The 22,862-nt window shown below is 37.3% G+C and overlaps 1 protein-coding gene across 1 annotated transcript; it reads left to right on the plus strand.

Annotated features, from left to right (window-relative positions):
* The first annotated feature begins 14,752 nt into the window (after positions 1-14,752).
* On the plus strand, positions 14,753-20,404 carry LOC117080494 (tripartite motif-containing protein 43-like). Its single transcript, XM_033205607.1, is given in 8 exon segments — positions 14,753-15,014; positions 15,017-15,162; positions 15,784-15,879; positions 16,949-17,179; positions 18,165-18,187; positions 18,715-18,812; positions 19,927-19,947; positions 19,950-20,404. Coding segments are annotated over 8 exon segments (1,332 nt in total).
* Positions 20,405-22,862: the final 2,458 nt, after the last annotated feature.

Raw genomic sequence — 22,862 nt, forward strand, 5'->3', positions numbered from 1 at the left:
CTTACTGGTAGAGATTGGAGCCAAAATAGTAACAAATCTGCATGTTCTGCACATGTATCCTGAACATTAAAGTAAAATTAAAAAAAAGTGTAAAAAAAAAAAAAGCAAGACTAAGTCCTTAAGGAGCTCATGGTCTAGTAGTAGACACAAAGGAAATGACAGTCATCCTAAAAGTCTTCCTAAAAGAAACGACACATGAACTGAAACCCAAAGGATGAGAGTAGCCTTGTCTTTTCTGATAGTAAAGTCCATGTGACAGCAGTTGTCATGAGAAAAGATTTCGGGATGTGGCATGGTGGTTCATGCCTGTAATCCCAGCACTTTGGGAGGCCTAGGTGGCTTGACCGGTCAAGCTGAGAAGTTCAAGACAAGCCTAGTCAACACGGCGAAACTCCATCTCCACAAAAAATAGAAAAATTAGACAGTTGTGATGGTGTACACCTGTAATCTCAGCTACTTGGGAGTCTTAGGCTGTATGATTGCCTGAGCCCAGGAGGCAGAGTTTGCATTGAGCCGGGATTGTGCCACTGACTCTAGCCTAGGGGACAGAGTGAGATCTTGTCTCATACACTCAAAAGAATATTAGTCCTGTTCTCTTGCTGGGTTGATGTCCTTCTATTACATCTACGCCAGAATGCTTTCTGAAATGCAAATGTGCCTATATTCCTACCTGCTTAAACTTATTATGGGATTTTGATAAACTACAACAAAGTAGTTACACTCCTCTTGATGTCTTCCAAAAAGTACTTCATGTACTTGATGCTTAATGTATGAATTTTTCTTCCCACAAATGCCTTGGATTCTAGTAAGGGTGAGTTCTTTGTATTTCTTTAGCTTGCCGCAATCATCCATACTTCTATTATTTTGTATAGCATGATTACCTTGTCAGTGGAAATACAAATAAATAAAATTACTTTGAATCGCTCTGGCATTGCCCAGTAGAATTGATGATCCACAAATTTTATAACCCAGACATTCCACCGATCAGAAGATACTGTCAGGAAAGAGAATCTATTGAGTATTTGCATTAGGAGACATGTTCACAAAAATCAAAATACAAAAATCATTCCAAATGTACAACAGCAGAAAATGAATAAATATATTTTATGATGCACTGTTTATCCAACTTTGGGTTCTCCACTACAAACTCACTCTTGATTGTTTACATAAATAGATCTGGACCCTTTAAATACTTTTTCTTTACCACGTGTTATGATGTCAATCTTTGTGAGTAGAAAGCTTTGGAGAGAAATTCCAAAAAAGCACTTCCAATCTGCTTTGGAAATGACACCTCCAGTGTCTGGCCCAGAGGACATACAGGGATACACCAATGCCCAGATTGTGTAGTTCAGGCTGCTGCTGTAGCACCCACTTCCTGAAGTTCACTGGGGCCCACGAGAACTCAGCAGCCATGAGCTTCTCCTGATACTGCCCTTTGCCAAATTTGCAGTGGAGCCCGTCTGGCATGACATTTCTTCATAAACAGCTTCACCAGTGGCCCAGAAGGCAAGTTTCTGGGGAGCTCTGAAGTGTGGATTTAAAGCAAGTTTTTCAAGCACAACAGCACAGCGACTTCTAAACATTCAGTGAGGCCAAGGGGTGAGGGGACTCTCCAATGGCTACTCCAACTTCCCCCTGGAAACAATGGCAATTCCTTTTATGTGCTCATCACGTATTATTTAGACTTCTTCTTACATTCTTCTAGAAAATATTTCCTTGCTCAAATGCTGCTATAATTAATCATTTTTTATATTAACTTTCCCTACTCACATCATTATATGTTTTCTCTTTCTTGATGGACCATGAATCTTACTTTCATTTGAATAAATGCTATCCATCTATCCATCTACTTACCTGTCTATCTATCTGAACACTTGAAGATCAGTGGGAAAAAAAAATCCAGTACCATAAAACTATACATGGTATGATTTTATTTAAAAAATTCCAAAACTACCTAAAGCCAAACCATAAAACATGTAAATAATATAGCCATGTGTGATAAAATTATACAGAATAACAGAGGAAATAAAGATAAAAATAAAATTCAAGAAAGTGAACAAGCACAACTGTCATTAGTGCATGGGGAACCCAAAGATATTGGAAATGTTAATTTTCTTACTATGGCTAGTAGGTTCACAAATGTTCATTTCATTACTATTTTTCTCTATACTTGTGTGTTATATTATAGTCTTTTATATAAATAAAATATTTTAATAAAAAAGATTTCTTATGCTATAGAGGGATTACATTTACTAAAAGTGTAATTCAATCACTGTCCCAAGGAGTGTGTTGAGATAGTGATCCTCTCAGCCTTGGGAGGTCAGGCAAGGCGTGAGACCTCTGAAAACTTAACTTTTTATTTTTAATCAATAATGAGAAAATAAAAGAAAAAATATATACACAGACAAATATATGTACACTCACCTAACTGTATATAATGTCCATCTTTATTTCTAATATACTAATTTTAAAATTCATCAATGTACCCATCATGATTCTTTCTGAGTGACATACCACACAAATTCATTATCACTTCTCTAAGGAATCTTCTTAGGCTACTTGTTTCAAAGCCTCTGAAGCTGCCTGCACTGTGAAGGCTGAAACAGAAATCTTTCTCTTCACTTCTCCCCTAGCCTTACAAGGGTCCACTCTCCTTTCAATATCAAACAGAGCATTAGAAATTCCTGGAAATGACTCCCCTGAATACTTGCTGTGGCTGCTTGGAGCATAGCTAACATGCCTGTTGATGAAACAGTATGCTGTTTACTAGTTGCCCAAATGATATGGAAGAGAAACACAAGAGCACTCTACAATTCTAACACTGAATATTTCTAATTTAGCAATTTGAATCAGCCACTTGTCAACTGAACTCCCACATTCAATCAACTCCAAAGACTAGTTTGGCCAGGGGCGGTGGCTCAAGCCTGCTACCCCAGCATTTTGGTAGGTCAGGGTTTGCGGATCACGAGGTTAGGAGTTCGAGAGTAGCCTGGAAAGCATGGTGAAACACGGTCTCTACTAAAAATACAAAAATTAGCCGGGCATGGTGGAATGTGCTTGTTGTCCCAGGTACTCAGGAGACTGAGGCAGGAGAACTTCTTGAACCCAGCAAGCAGAGGTCACAGCGAGCCGAGATCATGCCACACCACTGCAATCCAGGCTGGGCTACAAAGCGAGTCTCCATCTATTAATAAATAAATAAATAAATAAGATGAGTTTATGAAATGTGTATTAATTAATAACATTTGACTTCAAATAACTTAAAGTGGTAAGTGGTTCAATGCTACAACAGTAACAATGATAAAGTAATCACAGCAATCATGCTTGGTAATAAAGTATTTACTTTATTATTACAAGTTTTCTAATTCTTCAAATTAAACTACACACAGTTGATATTAGTATTTCCCAGAAGAGGAAACTGAGGTCTGAGAAACCAAGTTACCAAATGATTTGCCTCAAGGCACATTACAAGTAAGTGCTGATTTTTTAGTATATCATAATAAATTATAGCACAACTGAGATCATTAAAGTCTTGTTTGTGATTAGCCAATCTATTGTGTTTTTTTGTCCTTTTTTAAAAAGCTACACTACCATGTTAGAATACTTCACATAAAGCATGAAGAAACATCAAAAACAATTTTGTAATGTTTCATATGACCACGGCAGACGAATGTTTTATAGAACAGGCAAAGACAGTTTATGTCATAGACCTAGAAAGGAAGGACAAACTCTGAAGAGACAAATAAGGCCAGGATTGGTGGCTCATGATGATAATCCCATAAATTTGAGAGGCTTAAGTGGGAGAATTGCTTGAGGCCAGGCGTTTGAGACCATCCTGGGCCATGTAGGGACATCCTGTCTTGACAAATGAAAGTACAAATATTAGCTGGCCATTGTGGCACATGACTGTAGTCCTAGCGATTTTGGATGCTGAGGTGGAAACATTGATTAAGCCCAGGAGTTTGAGGCTGCGGTGAGCTACGATTGCACACTGAACTCCAGCTTGCGAGACAGTGTGAGAACCTGCCTCTTAAGAACAACAGCAAAATAAGCTGGGGCAATGGGTAAGTTAAAAATATGCTGCCATTGGCCAACCAATCCAACTGTTTAAAGCATGCTCTTACTCCCAAGCCAGACACTTTGATAATCCCTGGACAGAAAGATGGGAGCCACTTCTGGCTAACCCCTTCTGCAATACATATACGATCAACCTGGGGATGGTCAATGTTTGGCAGAAAAAAATTACAATAGTCAAGATTTAGGAAGAAAAAAACCTCTAAATATCAAAAATATGAAAAAGAACAAATAAATATGTATTTATTATATACCTTACATATAGAGAAATTTACTGGGTTTTGTGTATACATAAACAAAAATGTATTTAAAATAGGAAACAGGCTAGAATTATATACACAAGAATATAACCATGATTTTGTATTTTTCTGATGGAATTAGGAAGATATTTATTTTCTGCTGTGTCTTTCTTGATCTTTACAGTTTTTAAAATAAACATTATTTTAAAATAAGAAACAAAAATATACTGAAAATAAAGACATGCCAAAATTATATTACATTGTATGAGAAAATATTATATTTACCATTTACTACATATATTTTGAAATTTTCTATTGACTTACAAGAAATCAACTATCATATATTTCTACAGTACAAAAAAAAAGAAAAAGTGATACTATAAGAGGGAGTCATTTTTTCTTTTCCTACCTATAAAAACTTCTATCTGGTAGCCCTAAGGATCAATAAATGCTCATTACAGAAACCTTGGTTGATTATTCATAATTCTCAATAGTATTGGAATGAGAAATAAAATAAATATAGTTATGACTTCATGAAAATGTATTTCTACACACAAAATAAAAATTTCAGAACACAACTGAACTTAATCAGTCATCTCTGGGAATTGGTTCCAGGACACTGATAGATATCAAAATTTGTGCATACTCAAGTCCTGAAGAAAATACATGTATATATGAAAAGTAGGCCCTCCTCTTCTGTGGAATTAACAAGCCGAATGTAAACAAACCACTAAACAAATCAAATTGATTTATCAGAATAATAATCCAGATTTTAGCATAAATTATTTAATATTTCATATTTTCAAGTGATTTTCTAAATAAATACAGCATTCTCAGAGTCTGAAAAGACTTTCTGGATTACCTTGCTCTGCCTCAGTGAGGAAAGGTAGCTGTGTATGTGGAATCTGAAGCCACATCTGACCTCCCTAGAGTTAACTGGTCGTAATATAACTCTCACAACATGCTTAATGCCCTTTGACATCCTGGTCTTCATATTGTTAAGACAATGAAGTAGGCAATGATATAAAACAAAATATTTCTGAAATACATGGCTAAGAGTCCAAATGGAATGTAACAGTTTTGTTTTATTTAGTTTTGTTTTCTAGAAAAACATTCATAATTTTCTTACTTTACATTTTTCATTAGTTCTTTATTAGCCACATCTGAGGTTCTCAGATTCAAGCTCATGTAATGAGCATCATTCTGTGAAAAAAGCTCTAACATATCAAAGTTAAAGGAAAAATAATCTTGAAGTTTGTTTCATAGAAATAAATTTACTCACTTAAAAGCCTTGTTTCTGGATTTATGTCCTTCCTACTTGGTGATATTTTTAACAAAATCATTTTTTGTATACAGTACTAATATTTAAAAAGATAAGTTTGAAAAAAATAATTTGGCAAAATAAAGTTTACCATCTTTAAAAATAAAAAGTTGGCCCTCTATATATGTGGGGGTCTTTCCTTCAATACTGTATTTTATTTTGTTTTCTTAAGACATGGAATTTCACTCTTTTGCCAGGCTAGAGTGCAGTGGCTTGATCATACCTCACCACAACCTCAAACTCCTGGGCTCAAGAGGCAATTCTCCTTTCTCAGTTTCCTAAGTACTTGGGATTACAGTGAACAATACTGTATTTTCTACCCATCTTTGCTTGCTGATGTGAAATCTGCAGGTAGAAAGGGCTGACCATTTTTTTAAAAATTATGCTTAAGTAGACCTGTGCAATTCAAATCAGTGTTCTTCAAGTATGAAATGTATATTTTAAATTCCTATAATATGCAAATTAAGAACAATATAATACACAGCTACCATATTTTTAAATCTTATAAAATATGATTCTGCTAAGGCTTATGAAAGCACATAAACAGCTGCATGTGCCAATGGGAAAAATGTTTACATCGATAGCAACTAACTGATAAACTCTGGTATAAAAATATAGGCAAGACTTTCTTCACCTTAGGTCTCCTAGTAATCTACTCACAGAAATAATATCAATATTAAATTAAAACAATCTATTAATGTTTAGTAAGATGCCTGACAAATTATAAATATTTACCAAGTGCTAACTAACAATATTCTAATATTTAAAGCTAAACCTATTAGGAATACAAAATATGGTGTTTATTTCAGTCTTTCTACAATATTTTCATGCCTGCTATGAATCAAACACTCCTTGCTTTCACAGAACTTACATCCCAAAAGGAGTGATGGGGTTGCTATTGCAATAAGAATGATTCAATCTAATTGAAAGCGTATCAACAAGCTCTGAGTAGAAGAACAATGAGTCACTGAATTCTATATGCCAATTCTGTCACACTGTAATTAACTAATGAGAACCATCATTACATGAAGAAAGCAATATTATAGTCATTAATTTACTTCTCACTTTTTATAATTTCCTTTTACTAACAGTTAGCATTTAGAAAAGGCTGATCACCTCTTATGATACAATTACTGTTTTGAATGTTTGTACAAAACATGATTTTTAATCTTCAGGGCAATTCTGCAAGTTGGGCAGGGTAGTAGCCTCATTTCATCGATGAGATAATAAAAGATCAGGAGTTAAATAATTTTTCTGAACTCACATTAGATAGTTTTAGAATGAAATGGGAAGTCCATATTGTTCTTTCAACTGCACCTGTTGACAAAGGAAAAACAGGAATAACTACAACCCCCATAATTTGGATTTCAGCTCTATTCATCATTCATGAATTTAGCATCATGAACTCAGATTTTGTAATAGTATATGGTAAATGAAACACAGACTGTTAGCAGCTCCCATAAACAGATGAGACAATCAAATCAAACCAGAATTCCAATAAAATGCTATGGGTTTCTGAATCAAATTCACAAGGCATTGCTACAAATACAAAAACTGATGTGGCTACACACATGTAAATGCACGCACACACACACACACTTCTCTTTCTCTGTATCCTGTGTTTATACCCCGTGTCCTTTGATACAGGGTAAAGAAGTTATATAAGAAAAGCAGGATGAAGATATGTCTCTTCCTTAGATTTCAAAGTTTTGGTTGAGAAATTCAACATTCAGCTTAATTTACTTAGTGAGAAATTCCTATTACTATGTGCAATGCACTGCTCAGGTGTTTTAGGAATTGCAAACATCATGTAGAGACACAGACTGAATCTTTACTATCATTTGGAGATAATGAAACAAATATAGATATACTCCAGGAATAAAAATCTGTGCATCCTTAACAAACCATAATTCAAATGATGAGGCATTTTGTCAGGGAGAGAAAACATTATTTTTCTTCTAAAGATAGAAAATCAGCTTTATGGAATCTGCTTAAATTTTCATTCTCATTGTTGACTTTTTACTCACATAAAAAAACTGGAAAGAATTGTTAACAATAAGGAACAATTCTCCCAATATTCCTCTGAAGATAATGCAATGCTTATACTAACTGATTAACTCCCTTTAAGTTTTACCTATATTTGTTGAATAAAATTAATCAAATTATATTTACAACTTTATATTCTTTCTGCTTACTTCATATTTTGTTTTAAATGTCTTCTTATATTGTGTCTGCAATAATCTTTTTTTTTTTTTTTTTGACGGAAACTTGCTATGTCATCCAGGCTGGCCACCTTCCGGGCTCAAACAATTCTCCTGCCTCAGTCTCCTGAGTAGCTGGGATTACAAGTGCCTGCCACAAGGCCTGGCTAGTTGTTTTCATTTGTTTTTTTGTTTTTGTTTTTGTTTTTCTTGTTGTTGTTGTTTTTCAGTAGAGACGGGATTTCACCATGTTAACCAGGCTGGTTTCAAACTCCTGACCTCAGGAGTTTTGTCTCACCCACCCAAAGGGCTGGAATTACAGGGGTGAGTCACCGTACCAGGCCTCTAATCATCGATTCTAATGATTATATAATGTTCAAATTGGTGAATATCGACTTTTTCGTAATTTCTCTTCTCTTAGGCAAGAGGTTACTTTGAAATACTTGCTATTGCCATTTTAGAACTCAAGTCTTTTTCAAAGCAATCTTTCTTTTCCAAATTTGAGAGTTTTTCTTAAGAAATGATACAAGAAATGACGGCCGGGCGCGGTGGCTCAAGCCTGTAATCCCAGCACTTTGGGAGGCCGAGACGGGCGGATCACGAGGTCAGGAGATCGAGACCATCCTGGCTAACACGGTGAAACCCCGTCTCTACTAAAAAAATACAAAAAAAAAAAAAAAGAAATGACAATACTATGACAAAATATAAAACTTTGTAACAGTTCTTGGACACTTTAACAATATATAGCTATTACTTTCAAAAAGATTAATATAATTCACAATATTATCAGAAGTCCATGGAGAGCATATATTTCAGTGTACCAGATAGAGCAATGAGCACAACCGACATGTAAATTGCTACTGTGAGCAGCAGAACAACAGCAAAAGGGTTCCATCTAATCATTTCAACAAGGAAGCAAACTTTTTATTAGGATTTCTTGCTAATGTGAAAATATTCAGCTAAAAATATTTGTTTCCTGGGGAATTATATAAAATATCAATAAGCATGATAAAATACTCTATCACTATGAAATGTAATAATTGCTGCATGAGATGAACACAGGATTTCACAGAAAGATAAAGTATTTGAATGTTCACAAGGAGATTCTCAGATTTTTTGAATGATATTTAATAAACTTAGAGTTGACCTTGAACACTGTGGTGGTTGGGGTGACGAGAACCCATGTAGTCGGAAATCAGCGTATAACATTTGACTTCCTCAAAACTTAGTTATCAATAGCCTATTGTTGACTAGAAGCCCTGATGATAATATTCACAGTTGATTAATGCATATTTTATATGTTATATGTATACTGCATTTTTACAATACAGTTAGCTAAAGGAAAGAAAATGTTATTAAGAAAATTAAAAGAAATATACTTAATATTCATTAATGGAATACTAAATATAATTAGTGGAAGTGGATCATTGTAAGGGTTTTCATCCTCATGATCTTCATGTTGAGTAATCAGAAAAGGAGGAGAAAGAGGACAGGTTAGTCTTGCTGTCTCAGGAGTGGCAGAAGTGGAAGAAACTCCAATTATAAGTGACTCACATAGTTGCAACCAGTGTTATTCAAGGGTCAATAGTATATATAGATTAAAAGCTTTAAAACTGTATTCTCCAATTTTCTAAATAAATTAAACTACATTACATTAAAAAATGTAATAGGAAATTTCTAGGAATGCGCGGATGCTGGAAACTATATACTAGATAAACCGTTGTACTATTGGATTTCCACATAGTTCACATATGTGATTAACACATATATCATGAGAGAGGCAGTGCTTAGAGATGTAGCAGAAAAGGTAACATAGGGTAGTTCAAGATGGGGCCTAGATGCATGGCTGAAGAATCTGTATTGATCATTTACTGATTTAAACATAAAATGAATATTGTGAAGAGAAGAGATGAAATGAAATTACATACCCATTTCGAAAGAAGTAAAGATTTCCTGATGGAAAAGTAAAAGCAAATAATGTTAAAGACACACTAAGAAAGAAATTGGCTCTGTGTGAAAGAGAGAGATATCATCAGCTTAATTATTTATATTATAAGTCATCTTGATGCTTTAAAGGTGATATCCTTAAGGATATAACTTACAATATTCTTTTCTTCAAAATATAAAGTGCCTACTGTGTCTTAATAAGCATTCTAAGCCAAAACGGAAATGAAAAAAAGAGACAGATTTTCTTGCACCTAAAGAGCTAATGAGGTTGTAGGTTGAGAAACACAAATCAAAAAGTCAAAATATAACATTGAAAAAGTGAAGCTGGCACATTGGCTCTGGCCTGTAATACTAGCACTTCAGGATTCTGAAGCTGGAGGATCACTTATGCTTAGCAGTTCAAAACCAGCCAAACCAACAAAGTGAGAGCCCATCTCTAAGAAAAGAGAAACAGAATTAGCTGGGTGTTGTGGCAAGTTACTATAGTCTCAGATACTGGCTTAGGTGAGAAGGTTGCTTGAAAACGGGAAGTCAAGGCTGCAGTGAACTGGTTTTGCACCACGCTTAAGCCTGGATGACAGAGCAAGACCCTGTCTCCAAAAAAAAAAAAAAAAATTTGATAGAATGATGCATTGTGATAAGTGCTTTAGAGAAAAATACAGCAGGAAAGGAAAATAAAGAAAGTATCATAGACATAACTGATTTTTGTTTTGTTTTGTTTTTGTTTTTGAGACAGAGTCTTGCTCTGTCACCCAGGCTGGAGTGCAGTGGCCTGATCTTGGCCTACTGCAAGCTCCGCCTCCCGGGTTCATGCCATTCTCCTGCCTCAGCCTCCCCAGTAGCTGGGACTACAGGCGCCCGCCACAACACCCAGCTAATTTTTTTGTATTAATAGTAGAGTCGGAGTTTCACCATGTTAACCAGGATGGTCTCGATCTCCTGACCTCGTGATCTGCCCGCCTCAGCCTCCCAAAGTGTTGGGATTACAGGCATGAGCCACAGTGCCCGGCCCAAAACTGAATTTTTAAGATCATGGTCAGAAAAGACATAGTATAGAATATATTTAGGCAGATACCTAAAAGAGGCTAGAAATTAAAGCATGTGGCTGTTTCATGTATTTCAGCTTTTTCCTAGCTTTTTAGGAAGCGATAACTAAATTAAAAATATCTAAATCTAAATTGATTATTTCTCCATACCATATTTGCCCCCATTGTCTATTACGAAGCTTCTGATATAAAGGAGAAGGAATGAGAATAGAGAAAATTGAAGCCAGATCTCAAGGTTGAGAACAACTTATTTATGATCAGTAAAGTCTCATAATACGTACGGTAATTTTAGCATAGTAGGTGAGTGTTATTTCATGTGTAATGAATCAAAATCTTATTCAGAATACTGAAAGAAAATATGACAAGTGTATATGGAGATCAGAGACAAGTGCTCTGCTGCCTTTGGCATAGAGCACAAGCAACACTTTTAAGCTTCATGAGTTGTTTCTCAATATAAGAGGAGGGGAGAAGGTCTGCCTATTAACCTCGACAGCATCCTCCCGCAGCTAATCATCCTTCATCCCCCTTGTCCCTGAATTCCCTTGACCCGCCCCTCCTTCATTTGATTGGCTCTGTGTACTTATGTTAGAATCAGAAGATCTGGGGGAACTGTGGCTTCTAAACATGTACACTAGACTCTACCCATATCCAGCTCTGTGACCCTACAAACCTGCTCAACTGAATTTTCCTCCCATAGAGACACTCTTCCTGCTGAGTTTCTCTCCTCTGCTCCTAGAGCCAAATGGCATCTCCTGTCCTATCCCTGGATGGCTTAACCCAGGAAAACTCCTGGATCCCAGAGGAGTCAGACAAAGGAACGATGGCCTTGAGGGTGCTGAGATTCTCACAGATATAAAGGGGATATCCTGAAATCTAGGGTTTCTTCCTTCCCTTTTCTCTCCCTTACAGCTTCTGCTGTTCCTGGGAGCTTTGCTCTATCACTCACCCAGCTCAGACTGTTGCTGGGCCTGATAGTCTTTGCATAGCCAAGGTGGTTCTCGAAGAACTCTTGTCTGCATGAGGGCTGAGCTGCTTCTCCAGAATCTGCAGCATGGTTTTCCACGACTGCATGAAGATCTGGAGCCACTGGTAACTAGGCAGAGAATGTTCTCATGTGTCCAACATGGCATGTCACTCCTCTCCATGAGCAGTGGAATAAATGCATTCAAATGAAGCCCTGTCATCATTACTTTGTCAAGTAGAAATACATTTCAATTAACCTCAGAGCAACATGTCCTACACTACCTTGGCCCAGGGAGGTCCCTGAGATGGAGCTTTCTAGACTTTCTCTTATTTACCCCATGAGCTGGGATGAGCAGTGCCAGGTAATACAGGAGGGAGTCCTACATCTTGTGGTTGCTGAGAGGCCCTTGGAAGGCTTCATCTGGAGCATGAGGAGTGGGAAAAATGTCCCTTCTGGAGTGCAGGCCAACAGTGTTCTTAGATTAAATTCTTACATTACAATAAAAGTGCATCGCCTGGGCACGGTGGCTCATGCCTGTAATCCCAGCGGTTAACTAAACACTCTACTAAAATTGCAAAAAAATTAGCCAGGCATGGCAGTGGACACCTCTAAAATCCCAGCTACTTGGGAGGCTGAGGCAGGAGAATTGCTTGAACTTGGGAGGCAGAGGTTGCAGTGAGCTGAGATCACTTCACTGCATTCCAGCCTGGGCAATAGAGCAAGACTCCATCCAAACAAAACAAAACAAAAAAACAAAACAAAAAAAAACCTTCTGTTTTGAAAATACTTAATCATCTATGTTAACACCCTGCTATGCTCCCTGAAATGCAATCAATTGGAAGAAAGAATGTGGTCTTCAAAGATTTTTAGAAGGACACTTCAGGAACCAAGCTCATTCTTCTCCAGAACCCACAGAGTGGCTTTGCAACTGGCCCTGGAGACTTCCAAAAGCTAACAGCACTGCACTGTGAGACTCTGATCCCTGAACTGAATTCATCTTATTCGACAGCAAGCTTTGATGAGAACATAGATGTATTTCTGAGCTAAGTACACAATTTCCAGAGTAGGAGCTACTATTAGGTTACAAATCCAAACAAACACAATTTCGGGAATTTAATTTATCTCCAAACTTAGATTTTTTTTTTTACATGAAATTATCTCATTTTCTGAGTTTTAAAAATAGCACCATTTCTTTTTTAAAATTATTCTAAACATAATCCATAGTTTTACAAGCTCCATTTACTTAACCTACTTACAAATTAACATTTTTGTCATCTCTCTTGCTACATGTTCCTCAAATTAAGGTTATGATTAATTTTTTACTTAATGTATTTTTAGTTGTTTGTATAGATTGTAAGCATTTTGCAATAGTTTCCAAATATTTAGTAATTTTTTACTCTCTGTAGATTCTATAAATGGCTTACGGGTACTGTAATTTATGTGTATGAATGTGTTACATTCTACTGTGCTAGTGGTAATGTGCCTATGTTACAATGTATGGCTATATATAGGCAGAGTGCAGTGAATGATTTGGGCAAACATTTTTTCCTAAAAGATGGTAAAAGTCTCTTTACAAACCTCTGTTCATCTGTCAAAGAAAGCAAGAAATGAGCATTCCTGCAGAAAAGTCCCACTGGCAATCACGCAGAAATATCAGAAATAGAGGGCTCATATATTTATAAAGTGTAGAAACCAGGATTTAGTTTTTTTCATGTCTCTGTTTCTTTGTTTTAGACAGGGTCACCAAGACTGGAGTGCAGTGGTGGAAATAAGACTCACTACTGCCTCTACTTCCTACTTCAAGCAATCCTTCAGCCTCATCTCCCAAAGTAGCTGGGACTACAGGCATGGGCCATCATGTTTGGCTATCATACATACATATATATTTATAGAGATAGGCTGCCCTAGACATTTTGCCATGTCACCATTCTAGAACTCCTGAGCTCAAAAAACCTGCCTGATTTGGCCTCCCCAAATACTGGGATTATAGGCTTGAGCCACCTTACGTGGCCTAGGTTTTCTTTCTTCTTTCTTTTCTCTTCTATTTTTTTTTTTTTCAAAACATACATTTAAAACTCTGACTTACTGTCTAGTGCCTATTAGTATTGCATAATACTTACTATTTTTCTGACTGTGTGAAAGAGTAATGATAATGCTTCCAAAGAACTTAGAAAATATTTGTATCCTTTGTGTACTCTTCTACAGTTTATCAATCTTTTTGTAATTTTAATTACCTGTCTTTTAAGGAGGTTGATATGTTAACCAGTATATCCTCAAATTCTCAGACAGTCCAGGAATAGTAAACATTCCAGAACGTTTTCGTTGATTGAATTAACATAGCAGCCTAGAAAAACAATGATTGTTTGTTTTGACTTGGAGAAGTGCCTTTACCTCAATTTGTCTGTTTTACCTTGAAGAGCAAAGGCTAGCTTTTTCTGATTTTGGTCAAGTATGAGTTCTGCTCTAACATTTTCAAGCAAGGTCCTTCTGGAAAAGTCACGATGGATGGTTGTTACAGTTAAATAAAAAAGTGAGAGTAGAAGAGCTTAGGTAGCTTGCCTTCTCTAAATCAATCACAGACAATTAAGAGTGTTATTGATTTTCAGACGATTCAAGACTCAACCCTTGAGTTTACAGGTTGATGAAACCCTTGAAGCCCAAGCAATTTGGTGGACACTAACACCTCAGAAAATCTGACATTTTCTATGCAGGAAAGTAGAGTTTGGAAAGTTGGCCGTGTGTTGATTAGAGAACAGTCATGTTTGTCTACAGAAGTCGATATCTCTTAGTACCTTGGTTTCCTATTTTTCCTATTTCTGTCATTGCAAATTAAAGCCTATTCTTCTATAGAAAAAAAAAAAAAGGATATTATTCAATCACAACCTGATTCAAACTTTGCTTGCATCTTTGTCTCTGCAGGGTAGAAGATTAAATTCTTGTGGTTTTCTTTCCTTAGGAAAATGGACTCAGACTTCTCACATGCCTTCCAGAAGGAACTCACCTATGTCATCTGTTCAAACTACCTGGTAGACCCTGTCACCGTCTGCTGTGGGCAGAGCTTCTGTAGGCCCTGTCTCTGCCTTTCCTGGGAAGAAGCCCGAAGTCCTACAAACTGCCCTTCATGCAGAGAACTATCACAGAACAAGGACTTCAAAACCAATATTCTTCTGAATAATTTAGTGACCATTGTGAGAAAAGCCAATCTCTGGCAATTCCTGAGCTCTAGAAACAAATATGTGGGACCCACAGGGAAGCAAAGAAGATGCTCTGTGATATGGAAAAGAGTCTGCTCTGTTTGCTGTGCTCCAACTCTCAGGAGCACGGGGCTCACAAACACTATCCCATTGAAGGGGCAGCTGAGGAACACCGGGTAAGAGATAGTTCTGCGATCACCTGAAAGCTGGAGGGTGGCGGAGTTAAAGAGATTAGAAGTAGAAGGACGATGCGAATCATCATGTTGATTACTCCCTTCTTTACTGAGTGCCAGGTGCTGTTCTAGGTATCAATTATGACATTTTGATTAAAATGTGCAATTCTACCTTCCTTCATGGAGCTTGCATCCAAAAAGAGACTGATTAAGTAAATGTCCTTATTATTGACTCTACAGTTCAATGCTAAAGGCATTGAAAAGCAACCAAAACTACAAGTGCAAAGAAACGTATTTTTGAAATATATTTATATTACTGGACAAGCGAGTACAGGAATAGCACACTACAAAATCAGGGGGCTAGCATAGTGGGTTCTGAAGCAGGATGTTTCACTGAACATTAGCCAGGTTACAGGAAATCTTCACTCTTCAGTTCCCTAAACCGTTCTGTATTCTGAAACCTCAGAATTGAAAATATCAACTGAGGATGAGCAGTGAAAAAAATTTTTTTTTCCTTCTCTCTAATGTATTTATATATTACATCCCTTGCCTGCGTATATCATTCAGAGTGTAGAATCTATGGTATTTGACTTTCTGTTTTTTAACCTCATAATTCTTTTGCAGGAGAAGCTCTTAAAGCAAATGAGGATTTTATGGAAAAAGATTCAAGAAAATCAGAGAAATCTAAACGAGGAGAGAAGAACAGCCTTCCTCTGGAGGGTAAGTATGAGACTGTGAGTCCTCACGACCAGCTTGAGACAGGCATGCTGACAACATTTATATTAGCAACTTGAGTTGAAATTCTCATATGCCAGATTTTGTCATGTGTTTATTCATAGGCTGGAAAACAACCAGACTGTTCAATATAATGCTTGTTCAAGTTTTTTGGAAATGTTCTTCAGATAAGTAAAAAATAAATATAAATTCTGAAGGGCAAGTATGTGCTGAAAATTAGTAAGTATTTCAGACAGAGTTTTCTGAATAAGATGAATTATGTAATATTAATTACATAGTACATAATTGAAAAATAAATGTATTTAATGGTGAACATGATGTTGGCCAAGGGGAAGAAATCAGGTAGGAACAGTAATTTAAGAAATGTGCTTGTGCTGGTAAAGTCTGATAGCAGAGGACCCAGATGATGCCAGTTCAGGTAGAAGAAAATGTAACATGATGAAAAGCTGAGGAGAAGGGATAAAAAATGACTGGGGGAGTGAGAGAATAACTATGTCAATATTGAGAGGAGAGACACAATGGAATGGAGATTCATGTTCTTAGAATGGCAGGGCAATACAGAGCCTATGGCTTTTGACAGAAGAAAGAGAGGAGACAGAAAAGAGGTAGTCGGTTTGGAGATGGGGGTTAAATTTTTTACTAAGATCTTTTTTGTGTGATGGCTTCTGATTCTGGTTATAATATACTAAAATCATTTCTACTGACAGTGATTGTTTAGTCTGTGAAGTACAGAGATTTGAAACAACAAACTAATTAAGTAACAAAGATTATATATATTATCCATGACAATTTGACAATCAATCATCAATTTTAGTTGTTTACTAATGGTATTTCAGATTTAAGAGGACATATATTTAAACATTTAAATCTAAAGCGCTATTTTACGGGTGTTCGGGAATTGATGAATTACATAAATTTTGAAGGAAAGTCTTGTTTCACTCATCACACTGTAAATGATGGAAAATAAAAGAAGGACTGAGGAGGATGAATTTGTGGGTTGTGTGAGGTGGAAGTAGGCCTGGGTATGTAACCTACAAAATCCATGTCCCTACAGGGTGATGTGGTTTTACGGGCACAGATGATCAGGAATGAGTATAGGAAGCTGCATCCAGTTCTCCATAGGGAAGAAAAACAACATCTAGAGAGGCTGAACAAGGAGTACCAAGAGATTTTTCAGCAACTCCAGAGAAGTTGGGTCAAAATGGATCAAAAGAGTAAACACTTGAAAGAAATGTATCAGGAACTAATGAAAATGTGTCATAAACCAGATGTGGAGCTGCTCCAGGTAAGAATGGAGGATGCCCCTTGAGATACTTTGTATTAGCTGACCTTTACATCTTTACCTTCCATTGGGTACCAAAGACATTATTTATTCGTCTCCTGCATTGATGATGGAGTCATTCCCATGGATTATAGAGATAAACGATAACTGCTAACCTAATCATGGAAATAAACCTTTATGGAATTGTGCGACTAGATTTCCATAGAACGTTTTCTACCACAAGCTTCCTCCTCCAGCACATTTTGTTAAAACTGTGGAAGAAAAAATTTCATGTGAAAATTCTACTTTTGTTTCCAATGGATAATCCATAGAAATTATGGAAAAACTAACATTTCCTTCTTCCTCCTTTTGGGAAGTCCTAGGTTTGAAATGCTCTTAATTTCAGCCATATAACCCTTTGGGGGCTACCCCTGAAAAAGACTACATTGTAGACAGCTGCAGCAATGCGCAGTCACTACTCACACCTTTCTCTCTCATGCAAATTTAGGGTCCTGAATTTATCAGAAATTGATTCTGTCAATAGGTCTTACTGGTATAATTGCTAGAGATGAGAATACATTTTAAAAGAGTTGCAGTGATAGTATATGGCAATTCTAAAGTTTTCAAAACCTAAAGACCGGATGGACAGAATAACAACTTTTTTGTTTGTTTGTTTTGAGAGAGAGTCTTCTTCTGTCACCCAGACTGAAGTCAGTGGCCCAATCTCAGTTCACTGCAACTTCTGCCTCCTTGGTTCAAGCAATTCTCCTGCCTCAGCCTCCTGAGTAGCTGGGACTACAGGCATGCACGACCACATCCAGGTAATTTGTTTGTATTTTTAGTAGAGATGGGGATTTGCCATGTTATCGAGGCTAGTGTGGAACTCCTGATCTCAGGTGATCCACCCACCTTGGCCTGCCAAAGTGCTGGGATTACAAGTGTGAGCCACCTCACCCAATAAGAATAACAATTTTCTAAAGAAGCCATTTTTTTTACTCTCTCTCTACAGGATTTGGGAGACATTGTGGCAAGGTATGTCTCTGGTCATCAGTGCAAGCTGGAGCACAAGGCGTGCTATGAAAACATCAAGCTGTTTCCAACAAAGTGAAAACATAATTTACTAACACCATAATGTGTCAGTGTGATTGTGTGTGTACGTGTGTGTACTCATGTGTTTGTGTGGTATGTTGAATGTTACCTATGCCTTTTATCAGACATTAACCTTTTCTTACTTTCCCAAGTGACTCAGGGGGCTATGTTTTGAAGAGTTCCATGCAGAAGTTGCTAGAATACAGTTGCCTCCTTTTAGGATTCAGAATCATAATTAGAGATAAACTATTTGGTGGCAGACAGGGAGACAGGCATTTATCTTTAAATGGCAGTAGGTTAGAAATGGAGTGAGTAGTTAGAAAGATTCCCTAAGAGTTACAAACCCATTCTAGGATTGTGGAAGTACATTACAATATCAGAAATGGCTTTGAATGAAGCATTTTCTGTTGGAATCTATTTCTTAAACACAGACATCAGAAACATAAACAACTCAACCAACTTCCTTGCAGGAGTGAGTCTGTGCTGCTGCACATGCCCCAGCCTGTCAATCCAGAGCTCACTGCAAGGCCCATCACTGGACTGGTGGACAGGTTCAACCGCTTCCGAGGTGAGTGTCGCCCTCTTGGTGGGATCAATATGCAATGCCTTCAATTATGGTTTTCTATGGGCAACTTTACCAGTATATTCACCTTTCATCTAGAAGAAGAGAATAGTCTGTGAATAGGCTTTAATATTTATAGTTTCACTATCATCAAACAGACAAAACTAAATAAAATCTGGTGAAATGTAATAGGAATCAGCCACATAACAAATTTCTTAGAAAAATAAAACATGCAGAAGGGCCCTTTAGGACTTAGAACCATTCATGTATGGTTCAACCATGATACAATTTCATGTATACAATTATTACATGAAGTATACAGAACTGAATTAGTTCAGAACATTTCAACTTCAAATTCAGTGCAGTTAATGGCTGATTTGAATGACAGTGTTTTTTTAAATACATTTCAGGTGAAGTTTCATAGCATTTATAATTTTAATCATGTGCATTTAATCAACTAAAGCATACATGAGTATCTTATATAACAATGCAAAAACTGAGAATCTGTGAACCATAGAAACGTGATTTGGTGGTTGCTGAGGCCTTAGATAGAACTCCAGGATAGATCATGATAAATCCAGCAGATAAAAGAAGTCTGTACCTGAATCTGACATGAAAGTCAGATAATTCTTGCAAGGAATCTGCACTTTTCAGAAGGGAAACTGAGATTTTCTCTTTAAGTATGAATCTGCTACCTTAAGTGGCAGATTATAATATTTCTGGCAAAGTGATAACTTTTTTATTTGGGTCTAGGAATGCTCCCCACCTCATCTCATGTCCCCAGCCTCCTGCTCTGCCCTGACAGAGAAGAGGCAATGGAGGTTAATTTTATTGCTATGGGCTTGGCTGCAGTGCAACAGCTTCCAGTTTTTCAGTTGTTATGAAAGTTCGCTAGCTAGACATAGACATGACCTTCCTCCCCTTTGTACTTTTTGAGTTTCTAGAAATTGTGATCATCGTAGTTTAGCCATTTACTTGTGCAGATATCCTAACACCCTTTGATTCCAACATTTTGCCAGACAGAAGTTTCTTTCTAATCTTGATAGTGAGAATCTCTATCTTATATGAACATAAGAATTTATAAACTGCTTTTTACTGGAACATTCTCTTTTTTATACAGTGGAAATTTCCTTCAATTGGGAAATAATCACAATATCAGGCTGTTTGAGGATGTGAGAAGTTTGATATTTAGACGTGGATCTTTGAATTCTGACAGATCTGACTATTCTGCTGCATAGGGAGCCTGGGTCTTCTCCTCTGGGAAACACTACTGGGAGCTGGATGTGGACAGTTCTTGGGACTGGGCTCTGGGAGTCTGTAAGGACTCCTGGATAAGGAAGAATAGCACAATGGTTACATCTGAGGACATATTTCTTCTTTTATGTGTGAAGGTGGATAATCATTTTAGCCTCTTGACCACTTCCCCAATGTTTCCTCACTATGTAGAGAAACCTCTGGGCTGGGTTGGTGTGTTTCTTGATTTTGAAGGTAGAAGTGTGAGTTTTTTTAATGTCACCAAGAGTTCCCTCATATGGAGTTACCCGGCTGGCTCCTTAAATTTTCCTGTCAGGCCTTTCTTTTACACTGGCCACAGATGATCAGGATTAAGAGACCTGACTGTCTGGGAACTCCATATACAAGGGAGCCCTTCACTGTTGATACAAAGAAATCATACTGTTCAGGCTTTTTTCTACTTTAGTGTCAGTTCATTTTATTGCTATTAAATGGAATATGTGTAAAATGCAGAACAGTTTTGTACTTTTTCTAACAATTAAAATAATCTCTTATGGCCCATTACCTAAAATATGTATTGTGATTTTCAAGTGTTTGTGAATTGATTGGATGGAATTCTGGAAATATGTGGGTGTGTGATTCCAACTTAATGATCTCATGCAGGAACAAAATTTGCACGTCATGGACAGACTGGATTTTGTACAATGCACTTGTAAGTGTGAGACTTCCCTCCTATTAATACAGTAAATTCTACACACCATCACTTTAGGGGGAAAAATGTATTTTACACAGAAGTTTTCACTGAATCTTTGGGCAAGAATAGGAATTTAACAGTCATGTGTCCTGTGGTGACAAAAATACCTTCTGAGAAATGCATTATTAGGCGATTTTATCATTGTGTGAACATCAGATCACACTTACAAAAACCTAGATAGAATATCCATCTACAGACATAGGCTAAATGTACAGCCTATTGCTTCTCTGAGAAGTTGCTGGCAATGCCTGAGCAAGAGCCAAAAGGGTTTAATCCACATGGAATTCTGTAGCTGTTTAATAAAGCAAACAGCATCACCCAGGGAAAAGAAGACAGATGAGCAGACTGTCTCCTTAAAAATGTGTTTATACTTCCAGTTCACACAGATTGTGAATTCTCATTGATAAACTAGAGACCTGAGACATAACCATCACCTGGTGTTACAGTGGGAACATATTAGTATCAGGGAAAACAAATAAATAAAAAATAGAAAAATAAATTAAACCGTACCATAAAACAGAAAACAAAACAAAACAAAATCCAGTTCTAATGAAAACTCAGTTTATAGTGAGTCCACTGAGTCTGTCTACCCACCAAATGGTCATTTTTATGATCACTGATTAAATAATGGTAACAAACATTCTACTTCCTGTCCAGCAGATGATCCTGGCTGATGTCTGGGGTTCCTTGGTTGGGGCTGTTGCCTAGAATATATTCAAACGGCCTCTCCAGGTAGTCGCTTGGCCTTGCTCACAGCATGGTAGATAATTTTCCACAGTGAAGATTCCCATAGAGTCAGGAGAAGTCTATACTACCATTATGCTACAGAGTAAAACATCAGCTGTAGTCACAACCCTACACAAAGTAAAGGGACTAGAACACACCCAGCAGTAGCAGTCTTGAAGTTACATCATGGAAAGACAATGGGGGATGGAATATATATTTTAGCACTTTTTAGGGAGAATGGGGGAGGAATATAACCTACTACACCTACTCTTTCTAAGAAGTGGACATTGAGGACTATATCCAGAGACTCAGGGTCCTGTAAAACATGAGATCCAACGAGCCCCTTATAGAAACACCATTCAAGTTCCAGATTCCTGTAAAAGGGCAATTGACAATTGACCAGGTAAATATTCTTTTGGAAATTTTCTTCAAGATTTGGTATCAACTGGACACTCATTATGAACACAATACAGCAAAATCACTGAGGAAGATGCACCCAATACTGAAGTAGAGGGGTGGAAGGGGTGGTCCATCTCCTTTAAGATGACTAGAGACAGACACGGTAATTCTAGGACAGTAGGATATAAAAGGTCAGTGCATCCTTGTCAGGAACCCCCTTCTGATGTCTATATGTGGCTGCAAACTATTCATGTAGGCCTTCTGAATGCCTTCTACTTCCCAAGATTTCTTGATGTTAAGAGCCACTGACTGGGGTTCATAGTATATAGAATACCTTCAGCATAGAGGGTGACAAAGTCTTTCCCTCAAAAGTCAGAAGTTCAGAAACCTGTAGCTGAGTCATCCCCTGGACCTTACCAGTAAGTGTGGACTAAAGAGAGAGACATTGGCTTTAACCTCAGATAAAAGCTTTTCCATTCTCACTGCCTTGTAGACTCTCATACTCAAAAGGGAAGGTGAGGCTAGGTCCTGTGACTCTTCATTCTTCCAGATCGTGGAGGTTTTTGATGCTGACTCAGAGAGATGTCCTTTGTTTACAAAAATCTAATGTCTATTAACATTCTGCTGCAAAAGAGATAGGCTCTGTCCTGTCACAGGCCTCTCACCCTGTGCCCATATGTTCCACTCCTCTGCCCTTACTGAACCATGATGCCAGCCAGAATCACTCTGAAATTCTTCTGTGCCTCTGTCAGTCTTCTGGCCCAGTTCTCAGAACACAGGTCCCTGTCTATCCGCGTTCCAATTATCTGTCCTTGCCCTTCAAATTCACAACATAAGAAAAGTTGGTCATTAAAATATCCCAGAATGGGAAATAGGGGTTGCCTGTTTTGTCTGAGACCAGCAGTGCAGATGCAGGATTCTAAGGGAGGAGGAGAAAGCAAAAG

Source organism: Trachypithecus francoisi, unplaced genomic scaffold (genome assembly GCF_009764315.1).
Source record: "Trachypithecus francoisi isolate TF-2019V2 unplaced genomic scaffold, Tfra_2.0 Lachesis_group8, whole genome shotgun sequence".
Lineage (NCBI taxonomy): Eukaryota > Metazoa > Chordata > Mammalia > Primates > Cercopithecidae > Trachypithecus > Trachypithecus francoisi.